Raw genomic sequence first — 17,019 nt, forward strand, 5'->3', positions numbered from 1 at the left:
ACTGCTAGCAGGTGAAATTCTCCAATTGAGGAGAAATTTCATTTAGACCAATAGGTTCAAAGTGTTTCTCTACAAATACTCATTGTTATTTTATATTTTAAATTGGATTCTCTAAATAGCCAATTGGCTTGTGGCCTATGTAGCAACTAAAAACTCAAATGACAAGAAGGAAGTTGACGGGAAGAAACTCAGTATCTCACATTATATATATATCCTTGAAAACTGCGTGATAAAAATCAGTATATCTGCATTCACTTGATACTAAGAGTAATATATCCAAATACATAAAATAAAATGTGATTTCCAATAAAACAAATACAATTTTCGGGTGAGAAAGATGAAAAACACAATTAGTGCGAAAATTTTAATAATGCTAACAGATGTTTATCTGTTAACTTACCGGTAGGACTTTTTCTTTTCCTATCAACGGTGGAAAGCTTCTGAAGAGTAATGTGAAGTACATACTAGCATCCAGTTATAACAAAAAACTAACATCAAGAAGCAAGTTGGTTTTGTGTTATAAAAATATCAAAAGAGTAACAATTTCAAGGTTTTTTTTCTTTGGAATCTTGCTACATATCCATATTTCAAAGTATAAAATAATTTTTTCTTCAAAATATACCATTGATGATAGCCATTACCCATGTTTTTTTGCATCTAAAGTTGATTTGACTTGAAAGTTAATATTCACTAAGAAAGTTTTGTAAAAATTCTATCTATATTTCTTTCACACTCTAGAAAACAATTTCAAAACAACGGCTTGTGAATGCTGTATACCCATCTTTGCAAGATAATGATTGAACCCGTAATAGCATATACTCTGGGGTTCACCTTGGTCTAGCAAAACAGAACTCAAGGTAAAATGTTGAACTACTGGTGTTTAAAGATAATAAACAACTTTGACTTTAACCACATGAGAATTTTGAAAATTAGAATTTTTTTCTCTACTGAAAACTTGTGGATGATGCATATACACCATTCCCAAGCCTAGGGTGAAGTTATTAGATAAAAGAATGCAAACCAGTGAAGGTGGCGCCAGAGCAAAGAGGCCACAGAGAGAGGAAACTGGGTGGTAACTCACTGCAGTTCACACTTGAACTCAGACTGCCTGGGCGCTGAGATCAGTAGAGTGTATCTTGGCCAGCAGTGACTTCGCATAGATGGACACTGGTGCTGCCAAGCATTGCAAAGAAAAGATACAGAAAGGGTCGGGGCCTAATAGAGCTTCTCAGATATTTACTTGTAGGTTTCACAGATTTCTTCACAAGGAAATTGGCATCTGCTTCCAATATCCAAAAAATATATCACCACGTTACAGATTCAGTAAAGATTAGCAAGAATATCACTTTAAAACTGAATTAACCTGTTTGTGTGCTCTCATGTGTGTGTGAGTCTGAAATACATAATAGAAATATTTGCCACATACTCCTACGCTGCTCAAAGGTATTACATAATTTCAGATAAACTGAGTAGTATCTTTCCTTGCTACTCCAATTGATAACTATTGGTCTGGGTAGGGCCAAAGTTTAGAAGGAAACCTAACACTCTTCACTTATCACCAGGAGGAATACTTAGAGATACAGGTATCCCACCCAATAGACCAAGTTGAAGAGCAGGAACGATGTAGGGAAAAAGACCCGAGAATATGAGTCCAGTTCCAAGATGTCTATGTGAATACGCCCTTTTCTCCAAGATCCTGATTTGCATTCTTCATAGCAGCAGAAGAAGCTCTGACAGTCTTTGCCATCCAGACATTCATAGACACAGGTATCTTCAAATTCCTGCCAGTACATGGAATTGTTTAGGGTAACCATTGCCGGTGGTGGTGGACTCATATCAAGGAGAGAATAGTTCTGCTGGCAACAAGAACAAACCAAAAATCATCATGAGATGAATCAAGAACAGCCCGAGGTGAATCAAGCAATAAGTACAGTTTATGTCTGTTCACTAAATAAAGAGGACAGTGCCCTGCCCTATGCCCACCCCCATTCCTGCTCTGAAGAGTTCAAATCTTTGACAATCTAATTAGAGAAAAAGTACAGTGCAATTTGCAATTCTTGTATTTCTTGGGTTAATGATAAGGGAGAATAAGCGTATTTTCAAATGTGTATTTGCCATTTCAAGTCACTGTTCTGCCTACTACTCTTCTGATTTGGGTATATACACTCACATATATATATATAATTCCTCAAATGTTAAAAAATACATATAATAAAGTGTGGAGTGGTATAAAGTTCTTTCTTTTTCTATTTATTAAACAGTTTTTTTAAAAAAGTGTATAGGGATGATGAGAGAATATCCCTGTTCCATGCAATTCAGGTGAAAAATGAGTTTTCAATGTGTGGATACCAGACATTGCTTGTCCTCTCTAGATAGCCAAAATTTGTATACATTTGGAATGTTTTGTTTTCTACTTCACAAGGTCTTCTCCTGATGTGGAAGTCAGTATGGCGGAGATAAGGAGACAGGGCAGTTTACAATCACACATACAAGAGAATAGTTTGATTAAATATATTTGTAGCTGTGTGGAGTCAAACCACAGAGAAGCAGGTAGAGATGTAGAGCATTCGGTGATACTATTGGTAGCCTTTGGGGACATCCTTTTAATTGGGAAGTGATTGTGTGTGTGGACCGACCTGAATCAAGATGTCTTCATTCTACTGTGCACAAGCCAATAGCCAGTCAGGAGCATCATGGTGCAGCTGTCTACTTTCATCTACAATTCTAGGCAATGGGCAGAAATTAAAACTTTCATATACCTTAGGTTTCAATGTGGATATATATCCTCCCTCTCCCTAGAGGGTGTAAATATCACCTGAGGGTTTGCTGAAAAAAACCAGATTCCTGACTCTACCACGGTAATTTATAGTATTGGTATCTTTCCAACAAGCCCAAGTTGGAAAATATCTGCCTTTATTAAAAATGGCACATGTTTTGACAACGTTCAGCCAGATTTTCATCATTTTATGTCTTCAATCCTTTGTATCTGTGTAGGGTCACACAGAGAAGCACAGCCATTACAGGCAGGCAGGCCCAGCAGAAGGAGCTGACTCAAAATGGACATCAGAAGCCTCTGCAGGGAAGGAGACAGCTCACTAGAGAGTCAGAGGGTGCTCAATGATGTTCCAGTCTAAAAACAATAAGATATCTGGGACAAAAGAAAACTACACTTTTAAAAATGGATTCCACAAATTTGTCAAGAAATTTCAAACTGTGCCCTAAATAGAGATTTTTTTGGAGGAGGATTAGTTACTTTTTTACATCACTATATTTTACTTTATATTTGGCAATTGTCTAAATGTTCTTTAGAGCAAAAAGAGGAAAAGATTATGGTCTATTGTCCAATCCAAAATTACGTCTTGTGCTTAGTTTTTATGTCCATTTACTCTTTTTTTTAAAGCCTCTTTATTGTAGTATGTTTTATAATGTGTTTTGTTCCGCTGTATAAGAAAGTGAATCTGCTGTAGGTATACAGATATCCCTATATACCCTCCCTCTTGCGTCTACCTATCACCCTCCCTATCCCACCCCTCTAGATGGTCACACAGCACCGAGCTGATCTCCCTGTGCTATGTGGCTGCTTCCCACTAGCTATTTTACAATTGGTAGTGTATATATGTCAATGTTACTCTCCCATTTCGTCCCAGATTACCCTTGTTCCTCCTCGTGTACTCAAGTCCATTCTCTAGGTCTGCATCTTTATTCCTGTCCTGTCAGCTTTTGACATAATTCAACACCCATTATGAAAAAACTCTCAGGAAAGTAGATGTAGAAGGAACCTCAACATAATAAAGTCCATATATGACAAACCCACAGCCAACATCATCCTCAATGGTGAAAACTGAAAGCATTTCCTCTAAGATCGGGAACAAGAGAAATTTGCCTATTCACACTGCTGTTATTCAACAGCGTTTTGGAAGTTTTAGCCACGACAATTGGAGAATAAGAAATAAAAGGATTCGAAATTGAAAAGAAGCGGTAAAACTGTCACTGTTTGCAGAAGACGTGATAAAACACCTAGAGTACCCTAAAAATGCTACCAGAAAACTGCTAGAGCTAAACATTGAGTATGGTAAAGTAGCAGGTTACAAAATTAATGCACAGAAATCGCTTGCATTCCTATACACTAAAGACGAAATTCTGAAAGAGAAATTGAGGAAACATTCCCTTTTACTACTGCAACAAAAAGAATAAAATTTCTAGGAATAAACTTCCCTAAGGAAACAAAAAAATCTGTATGCAGAATCTATGACACTGATAAAGAAATTAAAGACGATACAAACAAATGGAGAGATATATCATGTTATTGTATAGGAAGAATGAACATTGTGAAAATATACTACCCAAAGCAATCTACAGGTTCAATGCAATCCCTATCAAACTACCATGGCATTTTTCACAGAACTAGTATTTAAAAATTCACAATTTGTATGGCAACACAAAAGACTACGCATAGCCAAAGCAATCTTGAGAAAGAAAAATGGAGCTGGAGGAATCAGCGTCCCAGACTTCAGACATACTACAAAGCTACAGTAATCAAGACAATATGGTACTGGCACAAAAACAAAACCAGATCAATGGAACAGTATAGAAATCTCAAAGATGCCCACGTGGTCACCTTATCTTTGATAAAGGAGGCAAGAATATACAATGGAGAAAAGACAGCCTCTTAAATAAGTGGTGCTGAGAAAACAAGACAGCTACAAGTAAAAGAATGAAATTAGAGCACTTCTTAACACCATACACAAAAATAAACTCAAAATCGATTATAGACAAAAATATAAGGCTTGACACTATAAAATTCTTAGAGGAAAATAAAATAGATATTTTAATTAACGAGTCTCCAAAGTCATCTTCAACCCAGCCTGGTTCTTTCCCAACTCACTCCTGTTTCACCTCTTTGCATATTGCATCAATGTGACTTCCTCAGATCCGCTGTGCTTCCTGGCCGCATGTACTACTGCACTCTCAAAGTGGACTAGCCTTGCAGATTATGGGCTGGGAAACCGAGGCACAGAGTTGTTTGGACAACTTGCCCCAAAGCAATGTACGGTCATCGGTAGAGCCAGCTGCTGACCTTCAAAGCCGAGAGGCTGCTCATCTCTGCTTTTCCTTTTTGGAGATAGTGGCCCCTGAACTATAACATGTGGATCTTTCAGAATAGAGTTGAAGACATTATCATCCAACTCCCCCTTCGTCTTTCTTCTGAACTTCTGTTGAAGTTCTCTCTGTGTCTTTGCACATGGCCTGGAGCTCTTTATCTACGTGAATTGTTTTCCTATGTACTTCAGAGTCATTTCACTTTCCGCTTAAGAAAAATAAATTCTTCTAGCTTCGTAGCTATTCCTTCTTTCGTCAGTATCATTTCTACACCAATGATGCCAATATTTCTTTCTCCACTCCCAGCACTATGTGAAGGCTGAGAGTGGCGGAAGATATAATGTGCTCTCCAGCCTCAGGCTATTCCTTCTGATTTGTGTCTCTTATTCAGCATCACCCACTCCCACCCGTTCTCATTACCTTTCAGTGCGTTGTTATTTGGCAGCATTTGCTGGCCGAAACTATATGTTCACTGTGTAAAAATGTCCTCATCTTCTGTCAGAACTACAATGATACACACTTGAAGAGGATGGATAACTACACAGTCTCCTGATGAAAATTGGTTGAAATGCACTGAACATAAGGTGCTGATCAGCAGTTAGAAAACAACCTGTGGTGTATGGGTGGGCATAAATTATTCACTCAATTTGTGAGTTCACATGTGTAAAAGAATACAGTTATATGTAAAAATGGTTATATGATAAAAGCGATAGCTCACATCAATAATTTAAAGACATATTTTTCAATATTTAAATAAATTCTTACATTTCATACACTCAAAATTCAAGCACATTAATAATTAAATATAACAATTAAAAAAAAAATCGTGAAGGCTTAATCAATATTTAACAGGCCTTAGGTTTTCAACGTCTCGGCGTCCTTTCAGTAGAATGGGAGTTGTGAGGATAAATGAGTTGAAATATGAACTGGTGGAATGCATTTTGGCAAAACCTGTGCAATCTTTGGTCTAGCCCTTCTGTTTCTAGGAATTTATACTAAGTAAATTATTACAAGTATGTACAGAACTGTAATGATAAAAATGTTTGAAAGTGAAAAGGTGTGGATTAGCCCCGTGTCCTGCCAAGATTGTGCATCAATCATGAATGTATGATGCAATTATTAAAATGATCCTATAAATTAATATTTTGACCCAGAAATGTATTCATAATTAATTTTTTGTTACAGAAATATATACGCTATACATTTTTAACCAGGGGTGGGTAGAAGGAGTGATTCTTTTCCTTTTATTTTCCAAATGTTCTGAATTGGACATATTTTAAAGAATTAAATAACTTTTGGAAGGGAGTACATGCATTATTCATTGGCCTCCAATAGGTGCATATGTAAACAATAGTATTTTTCAATTGTAGTTTATTCAGAGTTCTCAGAAATATTTGCATTTGCGATACTATACGTACGGAAGGGGCTTGTAGGTTTATGCGTTCTTGAATCCATCTTGAGGAATCTGGATATAGTAACTACAAGGAAATCAGAAAAAGAATTTAGAAAACTACTATGGAAATCTGCATCAGAAATCACTGGTAAAGAGTAATCTTTAAGGTATGATTACATCAGTCCATGCCACTGGTAGGTGAAGCTGAAGTGTGCTTGAATGTCACATTCATATCTTCGGAATACCTGTGTTGTTTTTTAAAAAGGCTTCTTAAACTATATCATGTTGTATAAGATCTTATGAATAAGAATCATTTACCTCAAACTATCCTCCCACTACCTTCCCAGAAAATCGTTGCTACTGGATCTCACCGATGTCTTTTTCTTAGTGGTAGCTGGTTTTCTACAACTTGAATAGTAGTTGAGGGTAGCATACTCCATCAAAGCAGCAAAGACAAATAAGAAGCAAACGGTCACGAAGAGGTCCATGGCTGTCACATAGGAAACACGAGGCAAGGACTTCCTAGCTATGGTGCTGAGTGTGGTCATGGTCAGCACTGTGGTTATGCCTGCACAGGAGACACATACCAAGTTGTGAAAGGGACCACACAGAATCCCTCCATTCCAACACAGTGTTTTATTTTTATGTGACTACTTCTTGACATTGCATAAAGAGAATATATTTAAATGTAATTGTTTAATTTTGTAAGCAATATTTCCATAAAATTATTACTGTCTTCACAGTAACATAAAAATATCTGAATTAAGTTGCTATCTTTCAGTTTATTCAGTTATTCTCCTACTTTTTGACATTTTGCCTCTTTAATATATTTTTAATGAAAATACAGTTTGCAGTCCCCTATACTTTCCATCAATTCCCCATCTCACACTTTTCTTCTGCCCAGGTAAACCATTTTCTGTCTTACTTCTCCTTCTCTATGCAATTTGTAAACTCTTTTTCTTGAAGACTCAGCTGTATACCACTTTTTCTGAGGCAAACGGCTTTGTAGTACCCCAGGCAGATCTGATAAGATGTACAGCTTCATTATTCCCGTACCTTCTATGTACCTCACTTTTTTGCTTTTCACAGAGAATTGCATATGTCTTTGCAGTTTGTCTCCCTGAACAGACTGTGTGATCTTTAAGAGAAAGACTGTATCTTGCTCATCTTGCTTGCCTATTACCTAACATTGTGCCTAGCATTCTAGGCATTTCAATAAGTGCTTTGCATAAGTTTATTGATTCGTTGATTAATTAGTTAACTAATCACACTCGATTCAATCTATTTCATATATGTCGGCCAACACTAAAAATTTAATCAAAGACTGTGGGGAAAAAATTAGGAAAGAGTCATACATGTGACGGATAGTTTAGAAAGAAATACAAGAAAAGGGAATGGAGTCTACTAAAATAAAGAGTGAAATGACTGGATGATTATCATGTGAAAAATTTAAGGCTATCTCTCCCCTAGATGAGCCCGCAGGAAATTAGAACATGCTAGAGCTGTCACACAGGCAGGAAGTACTATAAAATACCTGCCCAGCAATACTAATCAGGGATCAGGTATACGTGACAGATGCACATATATTAGGTACCAACTTTGCAGTTTGCATCCCAGCTCCAGTTTAGTGCCTCCCTGGCTTGGCAATCAGCAAGGGCCAGTTGTAGAATGAGTCAAACAGCACAGCATAAACAGCTTGACCAAGTGTACAGGATAATGAACTAGAAGTCAACGCCTTCAGCCTTGCTCCGTGTCTTCTTAACATTTGGTCATATGAAGTTACCTTGTTTGTATCAGTTTCTTTAATCAGTTCAGTGAAAATAGAATGCCAGGTTCTCCCTTTTGTAGGTGAGCAATTTGTGATACTTTTTGTAAAAATGCATTGTAAATTTGAAAAGTCTACACTATTGACAAGTTTTTTTATGAAAGAAGATTTTGTAATAAATATATATCCAATTTAACTTTTTTAAAAAAGTGATGACCATGTCATGTCTACAGAATCTGTAGGTAGGTATTTTTCACTAAATTTGGGTATTTTTCCCTAATTTCTTCAAAACTTCTTAAATCTCATTTTTTCATTTTGGAACACCAGTTGCAGTTGTGTTATACATCTTCATATTGTCCCAAAGATCATTGAGGCTCTGTTCATTCTTTTGAATCTTTTTAATCCCTCTCTTCTTCTGATTAGATAAATTTTATATGATGGTCTTCAGTTATCCATGACCATTTTTCCCCTGCCATTTTCAATCTGCTCTTAAGCTCATCTAGTGATTTTTTTCCAATTCAACTATTATACATTTTATTCTAGAATTTCTTTTTTAATATATTACATCGGTTCTTATCCATCTGGTCATCTGGTAATTCATTATTTTATTTTAAATCCTTGAACATTGTAATCATAGCGGCTTTAAAGCCCATGTCTGCTGATTCAACATCAGAGTTGCATTTTGATGTTGACTTTTTTCTTTGATCGAGTCACATTTACCTAATTCTTAGAAAGTCTAGTAATTTTTTACTGTATACACAATATTGTAAATGATACATTATAGAGAGCATTGACAGTTATCTTTTTAAAAAGAACGTTGAATGCTTTCTTATAATTGATTTACTGGTGGTTCTCTTTGATCTTGTCATAGGATGATTTAAGCTTTATCTAAAGTAGGCACAGCCATTCTGCTGTCTTAACTAAATATCCTGGTGTTAATGACATTTCTCTATTCTTCTGGTCTGTAACTCTATTAAGTGCAAACACTGTATCTAGTATCTTTGTCCTCTTAATGCCACAATGGCGACACTTTGAAAGGACATTCATAGTCTCAAGTTGTGAGCTAATCATTAAAGTCATTCTCAGTATGACACCCGAATTTGTAATTTGTAAGGTCATAACCTCAAGAATAGTTACTCAATTTGTGCTATGCTTTTGCCAGCTGATTTACCAATTCTATCATGTATTTTCTGATCAGCATGCAAAACTAATATTGGCAGAGGATACTAAAGGCTAATTTTTTTCAAAAAGTACTTTGTTGTTAAACAAAGATTTTTAAAAAACCAACAGAAAATGTTCAATGTAATATAGGAGACTTTGTAAAGACTATTAAATTTAAGCAGCTCTCTCTTTACTGAAAGAAATTTGGGGAGAGCCTCTATATTTTACATTGCCTGTATTAATAAATCAAAATATAAAAAGTTAGGCAAAATTCCTATCATAAAGAAAAACATATAAAACATGTTGCACAATCCTAAAACCACTGAAATTTAATGTTTTATTAAGAGGACTTTGGATGCCAGAGAAAAATTCATGAAAAGAATTTTTATATTATAGATAAGAAATATAGATAGAAAGATTATATAATCTTTTGATAATCTACAAAGTTTATGTCAAAAAAGAATGACCATTTTCTTGTTTGCTGGTAAAGTTGTTCTAGACAAGCAGAACTTCTGTTCAAAGACTAGTCTTACTCATTTGTGTCATCAGTCCTCAAAGGTGGGTGGTAATTTCTTTTTCCATACACTGACATAAGGAAACTTTTGAGTGAGGTAGTTCCAGAAAATGCCTACATTTTTATGATATCATCTTTAGAACACAGTGTCAGATGCTGCAGTTGATTTACTCTGAATCCCTAACCTCAACTTCTAAGGTACACACATGGAATTCTACTGTCAGGAAGAACAGTCTAACTTGTCTACCAAAAAGCAAGCATGAATCAAGTAGCCTTCAAAGTAGATCAGTTACATTTGAACTAGGCGTTTTATTGAAAGTGTTTTTATGAATACTTCTAAGTTAAAATTAAACAAAATGGTAGCAAAGGTGCTTTGGAACTCACCTAATGCTGTTCTTGCTGGTGTAGCATCTTTTTTGATCCAAAATGATACCCAGGATAAAACCACAGTCAGTATACAAGGAATGTATGTTTGAATAGTGAAGTATCCCATTCTTCTACTCAATTCAAAATATATAGTCATGACAACATAATCACCTGTAATAAAGTATTGTCAAAATTAACACAACTATTGTGTGTTACAATAATTCAAAGAAATAATTTATTATAGCTTATTTTGTTAAATGAATAACGGATAAATTTATTCAAGTACGGCATTCATCAAACGGGAAAGTCAAAATTCTGGTGTTCTTAAAGTTAATTTTTATCATATCCATGGTCGTGTGAGGCGTTTTACTGTAAAAGGCGCAAAAGATACATATTAATTAGAAGTGATAGATATGCACGTTTATTCCACAACAGATCATTATCCAATGTTCAGCTGTATGTTGCATGCTTAAAATCAAGGGGAAGAAAAATCTCAACCCTCTAGTAAATCCATTGTCACTTTGCTTTTTCAATAGTAACAGAGTTATACATAAACTTTCAAATCTAAACTCCTGTAACAAATTTATATTTTTATTTTTGTAGTATGAATTGAAGCTTATGGAGCTTTATGTTTAATATTTTTATATTTATCTTATGCTTTCATGACTAGGTACTTGGGCTGTGCCAACCCAGAAATACAGAAGAAATCCTTTTATGATGTTCCTCTCTATTCTTACTGAAGCAAAGCCACAACATGAAAGAGTTGGGATCAATAGAGATGTTATTAGAAATTTCATAAGATTCCATGAGGGATTGAGAAAGGGTGCATTGTTTAATACATCATACATTTTATTCCAAAATCGTCTATATTCATGTCTTTTCTAAGTGACCTGCTGAAATTGTGTCTCCCCCCCTCCTCCAACTTGACTTCCATGCTTCAGCCCGCTGGATTCAACCTTCCGGCAACTGAAATTCATGTTGATCATAGTGAACTATCATCATTTCTGTCACACCAATACCTTCTTTTAATTTAGGTCCTCCTTTCACGTATTCAAGTTGAGAACCCAGAAACCGTCTCTGACTCTTTTTCTCTTCTTCTTCCTGTATCAAGTGCTCTTCTACTTAGGCCAGGTACTATCATAGCCCCCAGCTTTTCTTCTAACAACCTTCTCCACTCCAGACCATTATATGTCCTGCCTCCAAAAGGATATTTCTAGAACACAGCATCTTGCTACCCCTGTAAATTTTCAAAACTTTATTATGGTCTATTTGGGACCCAGGGTAGGCCACCCAAAAATGTGTCTCAATGGCATATTGATTATTTTGAATTAACGTTAAGAAATGCCAACACAAGAGGGACACTCTGACCCTCCTCTCTGTCTCTGAAAGCAGGAAAAAAAATCTCTCATGTGAAAGGGGTACTCCCCGCATCTAGAGGTAACACTTCCTTATCACAAAGAAGCCTGTATAAACAAACCTTGTCACATGTCAATTAGCTGTTAGTCCAGCCACAAGAACTCAAGAGAGGTAGAGGGGGGAATTTCTCCTTCCCCAACAGTCTACACCATTCTGCATGAAATGCTGCTTGCGCCCATTTTCTTTGCACTCCTGAGCTCCCCAGGTCTTCAGATTTGCCAAGATCCTTCCCCAATTGTTGCTGCATCCTTTCCTTACTGCCTAGGATGCTTCTCTTTTCCTATCACGTGCATCCAGATAGTTCTAAGTCAACTTAAAGTTGACTTAAACTTTAGTCAACTTAAAGTTATTTCTATAATTACTGATATAAACAATCCTGCCTTAAAAACAGTAAATTAGTTGGGTTATAGAATATATGTCTTGTTTATCAATGTTACTTGGTAAGCAATCAACTGGTATTTGTTTAATGAAGAGATCATACTGAAAGTCCCATTTTTACTTAAAAATATTGACAGGGAGACCATATTAAGCCCATATAAATTTATACCTCTCAATAAATTAGAATATTTATTGAGGGATGTGGTGTTCTGTTATAGCAACATTCAAGATGGCTGATAGAACATCGATTTTGAGATCATTTCCCAAGAAACATTTAAATTTTTTAGCAAATTAGCATTCCAGTATAAAGGAATCAGAATGATTAACCTGAAGTGATTTAAAAAAAAACCCAAAAAAATATTTTTCTAAGTAATATGAAAGTCAAGGTACATTATTTCCTTGGGAAATATTATTGAATTATATATGATATTTAAATGTTTATTAATTTACAGAAAACAAACAGTAGACAAAAAGCAAAGCCTAATAAATCACTCTAACAGTTATGAACACAACCCAAGTGGAATACACAAAGAGTTGAATCATTTCTTCAACCACCATTGCCATTTCCTCAGTAAGATAAACAGAAGGACAACTCCCGTGTAAGCACATAATTCATTTTAGCAAATAGATTCACTTTGCCCCAACCTGAATTGAACAGGGACCCCAAATCTTGGGTTTGGAATACCCTTTTGTCTAACTCAGAGGTCTGCCTGAAAGTCCCACTGTCAGGTGTGAAACTGAGAAGGGACTGTCAGGGCCAAATTTTTGGAACCAGATTCTTTTTTTAAAAAATAACTTCTTCTTTCTTCTTTCTTTCTCTTTCTTCCTTTCTTTCTCTTCTTTTTCTTTCTTTCTCTTTCTTCCTTTCTTTCTCTTCTTTCTTTTTCTTTTTTTCTTTCTTTTTCTTTCTTCTTTCATTTTTGGCTGTGTTGGGTCTTCATTGCTGCACGCATGCTTTCTCTAGTTGCAGCGAGCGGTTGCTACTTTTCATTGCAGTGCACGGACTTCTCATTGTGGTGTCTTCTCTTGTTGTGGAGCACTGCATCTAGGTGTGCGGGTTTCAGTAGTTGTGGCATGCAGGCTCAGTAATTGTGGATCACGCTCTAGAACACAGGCTCAGTAGTTGTGGACCACAGGCTTGGTTGCTCCACAGCATGTGGAATCTTCCTTGACCATGGCTCAAACCCGTGTCTCCTGCATTTTCAGGAGGATTCTTAACTATTACACCACCAGGGAAGTCTTGGCTCTTGGTGAGGTTCTGGGACACACCACAGAGAGTCGTTCCAGAGAACCCAGGTTTCCTATTTTCCAGCTTCGACTTGGAGAAGCGGGGGGAGGAGGAATTGTGATTTACAACTTCACTGTCCCCTACAAGAAGACCACCACAAAGCCAACGTGCCACTCATCCCAAATTGGAAGGAAGAGGCCACGGGATTTTTCATTCATATCATCATATTTTTCTATACATATTTAACATGTTTATGTAAGCCTGAGGTAAAACATGTCTTCATAGGAGGCAAAACCTCTTCCTTTGCTTCTGAAAACATGTGCATGGAAAGTTTCTCAGGCCAGATACATTCGTAGCTACATTTGCTATTAGTTCTAGGAGTCGATGAAAAAGAGATGTTCCTTCTATATGCATCCACTTCTGCAAATGTACACATACCTGCACAACCTCCATATATAAGCAAGCTCATGGCTCAGCCCTGGGATTTGTCTTCTATTTTTTTTTTTTTCCAGAGGATGTCATCTAATTTCAGAGGTTTAAATATTATCAATGTTTCACACAGTCTTGGCCATTTTCTGGAACCACTGATATCTTATCCTAATATCAACTCAATATGGTCACACAAATGTCTAAATGGCATTTCAAACCATGACTCCTTCTTCCCTTGTGTCCTACTCTGGAACATGGGGCTCTCTCCATAGTAGATCCAGATCAGCAACTGTCAACTCTCAGACTTAAAACTTGAGTCACCTTTGATCCTTCTCTTCACATCACACTATATATTCAATCCACTAAAAAAATCATTAATATATATTCAGTTTCCAACCACACCTTACCAACAAATGCATATGACTATCCCACCTGATTATTATAATAGCTGCCCAATTTGCCACTCTGCAGGCTCCTTCCAGCAGCCAACACAATTCTTTTAAAATAGGGAGCATACTGAACCTTGGCCAAGTTCCAACGAGTAACTTCCCATCTCATCCAGATTTAGACTAAGATCTTGGATTAGATAACAAAGTCCTCCATAGTTGGAGCTCTGTCTCTATTACTGACCCCCCAACTCCTGCCACACTGACCCTCATGCTATTTTTAAACACTCCAATTTTGTCACTCTAGTCTTGCATTTCCAGTTCCCAGATCATTCTCACAGATCTCTCTATTGCTTACCTTCTCACTACCTTCAGATTTTGCCCAAATAATATCATATTAGATCCCTATTAGCCTGTATAAAATAAGAATGGTTTGCCACAAACTATAGAAATCCATTTTCTTCTTGTTTTATTTCTTTCTCTAGGTTTTATCACTATCAAGTGTATGAGATATGTTTATTTGTTTACCATCTATTTGCCTTGCCACCTAGAGTGCAAGTTCCATGAGAACAAACACTGCCCCTTTTCTTTGCTTTCTGAGACTGTGTAGGCTCTCAATGAATTCTTATTGAATGAGCAATCAATCTTTTCACCATTGTGCATTGCCTGATTTTTCACTGAGCAGGATATGAGTGGGGACTTTAAAAAGATCTTTGTAAGACATAGGGCTAAGGCCAATGATTTAGAGTTTTCTTTTCCATGATTAGTAACAGCATGGATGATCTATATTTTTACTTACATGGCAATTGTGTGTCCCATGGAACTGTACCTGTCTCTATGATGCATTCTTCAGCGTCACCTCCTCTCTCACTCTCAGTGTAGATCTTATTCAGTGGTGCTCCTCTAGACTGCTACCCCCTCACCCAAACAGCATTGGGCCAAGTCAGAAGTTTCTGGAAGGGTCAATTTTTGCAAAACTGTGGAAATTCTTAGAAGAGAATTGTAGATATGCTTTCCACGTTTTCTTTTAATTTCATAACTATTTCACTATAGCTTCTTTTCTTAGTGGTACCAGCAGATTTCACATTACTTCTTTCTTTTGATGATTTTCCTTTTTTTTTTTGTTTTTGCATTCCATTGATTCCAAAGAGGACTATATAGTAAAAATATTTTTACTCTCCCACACTATGCCATTTTTAAAAGGAAAATCACAAACATATTTCTATTTAAATAAATACTTGTGTTCATATCCATATCCTTACCATCCAGTGTTTATATCACAAAAATAAAATGTCTCTATTACATATTTTACCACAGAAATAAGTGATTTTTAATTAGATCAGATTTTACTTCATGTCCTTAGGCAATGTTTAATTATAAAGTCATGGACATTTTTTTAGAACAAGCAAGTTTTGGGAAATATGGTGTATACTAATTCTGTGAAAAGTTAATCAGTTAATATAACTGTAAATGAAGGGCTAGAGGGACCTTATGGTCTATATATGGTCCTAATCATATATGCATGATTATTTTAAGTTCTTGAAACCTTAATGTGAATGAATTGCAAGAACCCTGATATTTATTCTCTCCCCCAGTTACTGTTTTTTTTACATTATATTTTACACATTTTTCTTTTGTGTATCCGTTAGGTACTTATGGCGGATACACAGGAATTACTACCTTTATATTTGCCTTTACCAATGAGATTTTTCATATTTCTAGTCGTGATTTTTTTTCCCTTATAGAAGGCCCATTAACATTTCTTATAAAGCTGATTTGGTGGTTCTGAACAAGTAGCTTCTTGTTCTCTGTAATATTTTCAATATCCGCATCAAATCTGAATGAAAGCATTACTGATTGGAGTATTGTTAGTTGTAAGTTTTCCCTTTCATCACTTAAAATATAGCAGGCAACTCCCTTTTTGGTGCAGAGTTTCTGCTTAAAAGTAAGCTAATACCCTTATGGGAGTTCCCTTTTATATAACTTGTTCCTTTTCCTTTATTTCTTTTCATTTTCCCTAGATTTCATTTTCGCCATTTTCATTACAATGGTGTGGTCCTCTTTGGGTGATCCTGTTTAGGACTCTCTATACTTCCTGGTCCTAGATGTAGCACATTATCACTAAGCAGGCCAGCCAGTAAATGAATAAATATCCACTTTCTGCTTTAGGCTAAACCAAATGGATTAGTAGGTAAAGCAAGATATTACACAGGTAGGAATTTCAGTGGGCTCACTGTTCTGGTCATAGTTTCAACACCTGCCAATTTTCTGATATGCTTTGTAGACTCAAATACAATAGTTTTATTCTCTGTGCTTATCAGAATTGCTGGCATATTTCTCATCCATTATCGGAACTCTTCTTTTGTAAAGAAGCAGAATAGCACAATATTTAAGAACACAGCTGTAGAAACTGTACTATCTGTATTTCAGCTCGGGTGGTTCATCTTTTTGTGCCCATCTTCCTCATCTGAAACAAGAATAATGCTGGCATTTATCAATAGGTATCAATATAGATGTAGATATATAAAATATATCTTCTGGTTGTTGAGAAGATTAAACAAATTAATAAACGTAAAACCCTCAGAACAAATGCTAGCAGAAGAAGGCTGTCAGCACGTCAGTTGTGTTTAAAGCATGCTAATGTTGTAGATACTATGTGCATCTTTGGTGTTTTTAGGAATGACAGAAATTCATAGTTTGTATCTAATTTCTTAAATAAGAGTTACAAGCTAAATTAATGTTTATGCTCATAGCTTATCAAATATTTTCCAGAGCCTTATTACTTCTTATATGGAAAATAAACATTTCCATTAAAACAATAGCTATATATCAAAGGGAATTGGTTTTTGAATCATATTAGAGTTGAATATTTTTCTATATGAC

At 35.9% G+C, this 17,019-nt stretch overlaps 1 protein-coding gene across 1 annotated transcript in view; it reads right to left on the reverse strand.

Moving 5' to 3' along the window:
* Positions 1-629: 629 nt before the first annotated feature.
* Positions 630-17,019, reverse strand: part of GABRG3 (gamma-aminobutyric acid type A receptor subunit gamma3) — a 592,092-nt gene continuing 575,702 nt past the window's right edge. The window contains exons 7-10 of the mRNA XM_057543487.1: positions 10,318-10,470; positions 6,865-7,061; positions 6,519-6,578; positions 630-1,853 (exon numbers count right to left, since the gene is read on the reverse strand). Of these exons, the coding sequence (XP_057399470.1) occupies positions 1,572-1,853; positions 6,519-6,578; positions 6,865-7,061; positions 10,318-10,470 (692 nt within the window). The 3' untranslated portion in view covers positions 630-1,571. The remainder of the gene's footprint in view (positions 1,854-6,518; positions 6,579-6,864; positions 7,062-10,317; positions 10,471-17,019) is intronic.

The sequence above is a fragment of the Balaenoptera acutorostrata genome, chromosome 3 (assembly GCF_949987535.1).
Source record: "Balaenoptera acutorostrata chromosome 3, mBalAcu1.1, whole genome shotgun sequence".
Lineage (NCBI taxonomy): Eukaryota > Metazoa > Chordata > Mammalia > Artiodactyla > Balaenopteridae > Balaenoptera > Balaenoptera acutorostrata.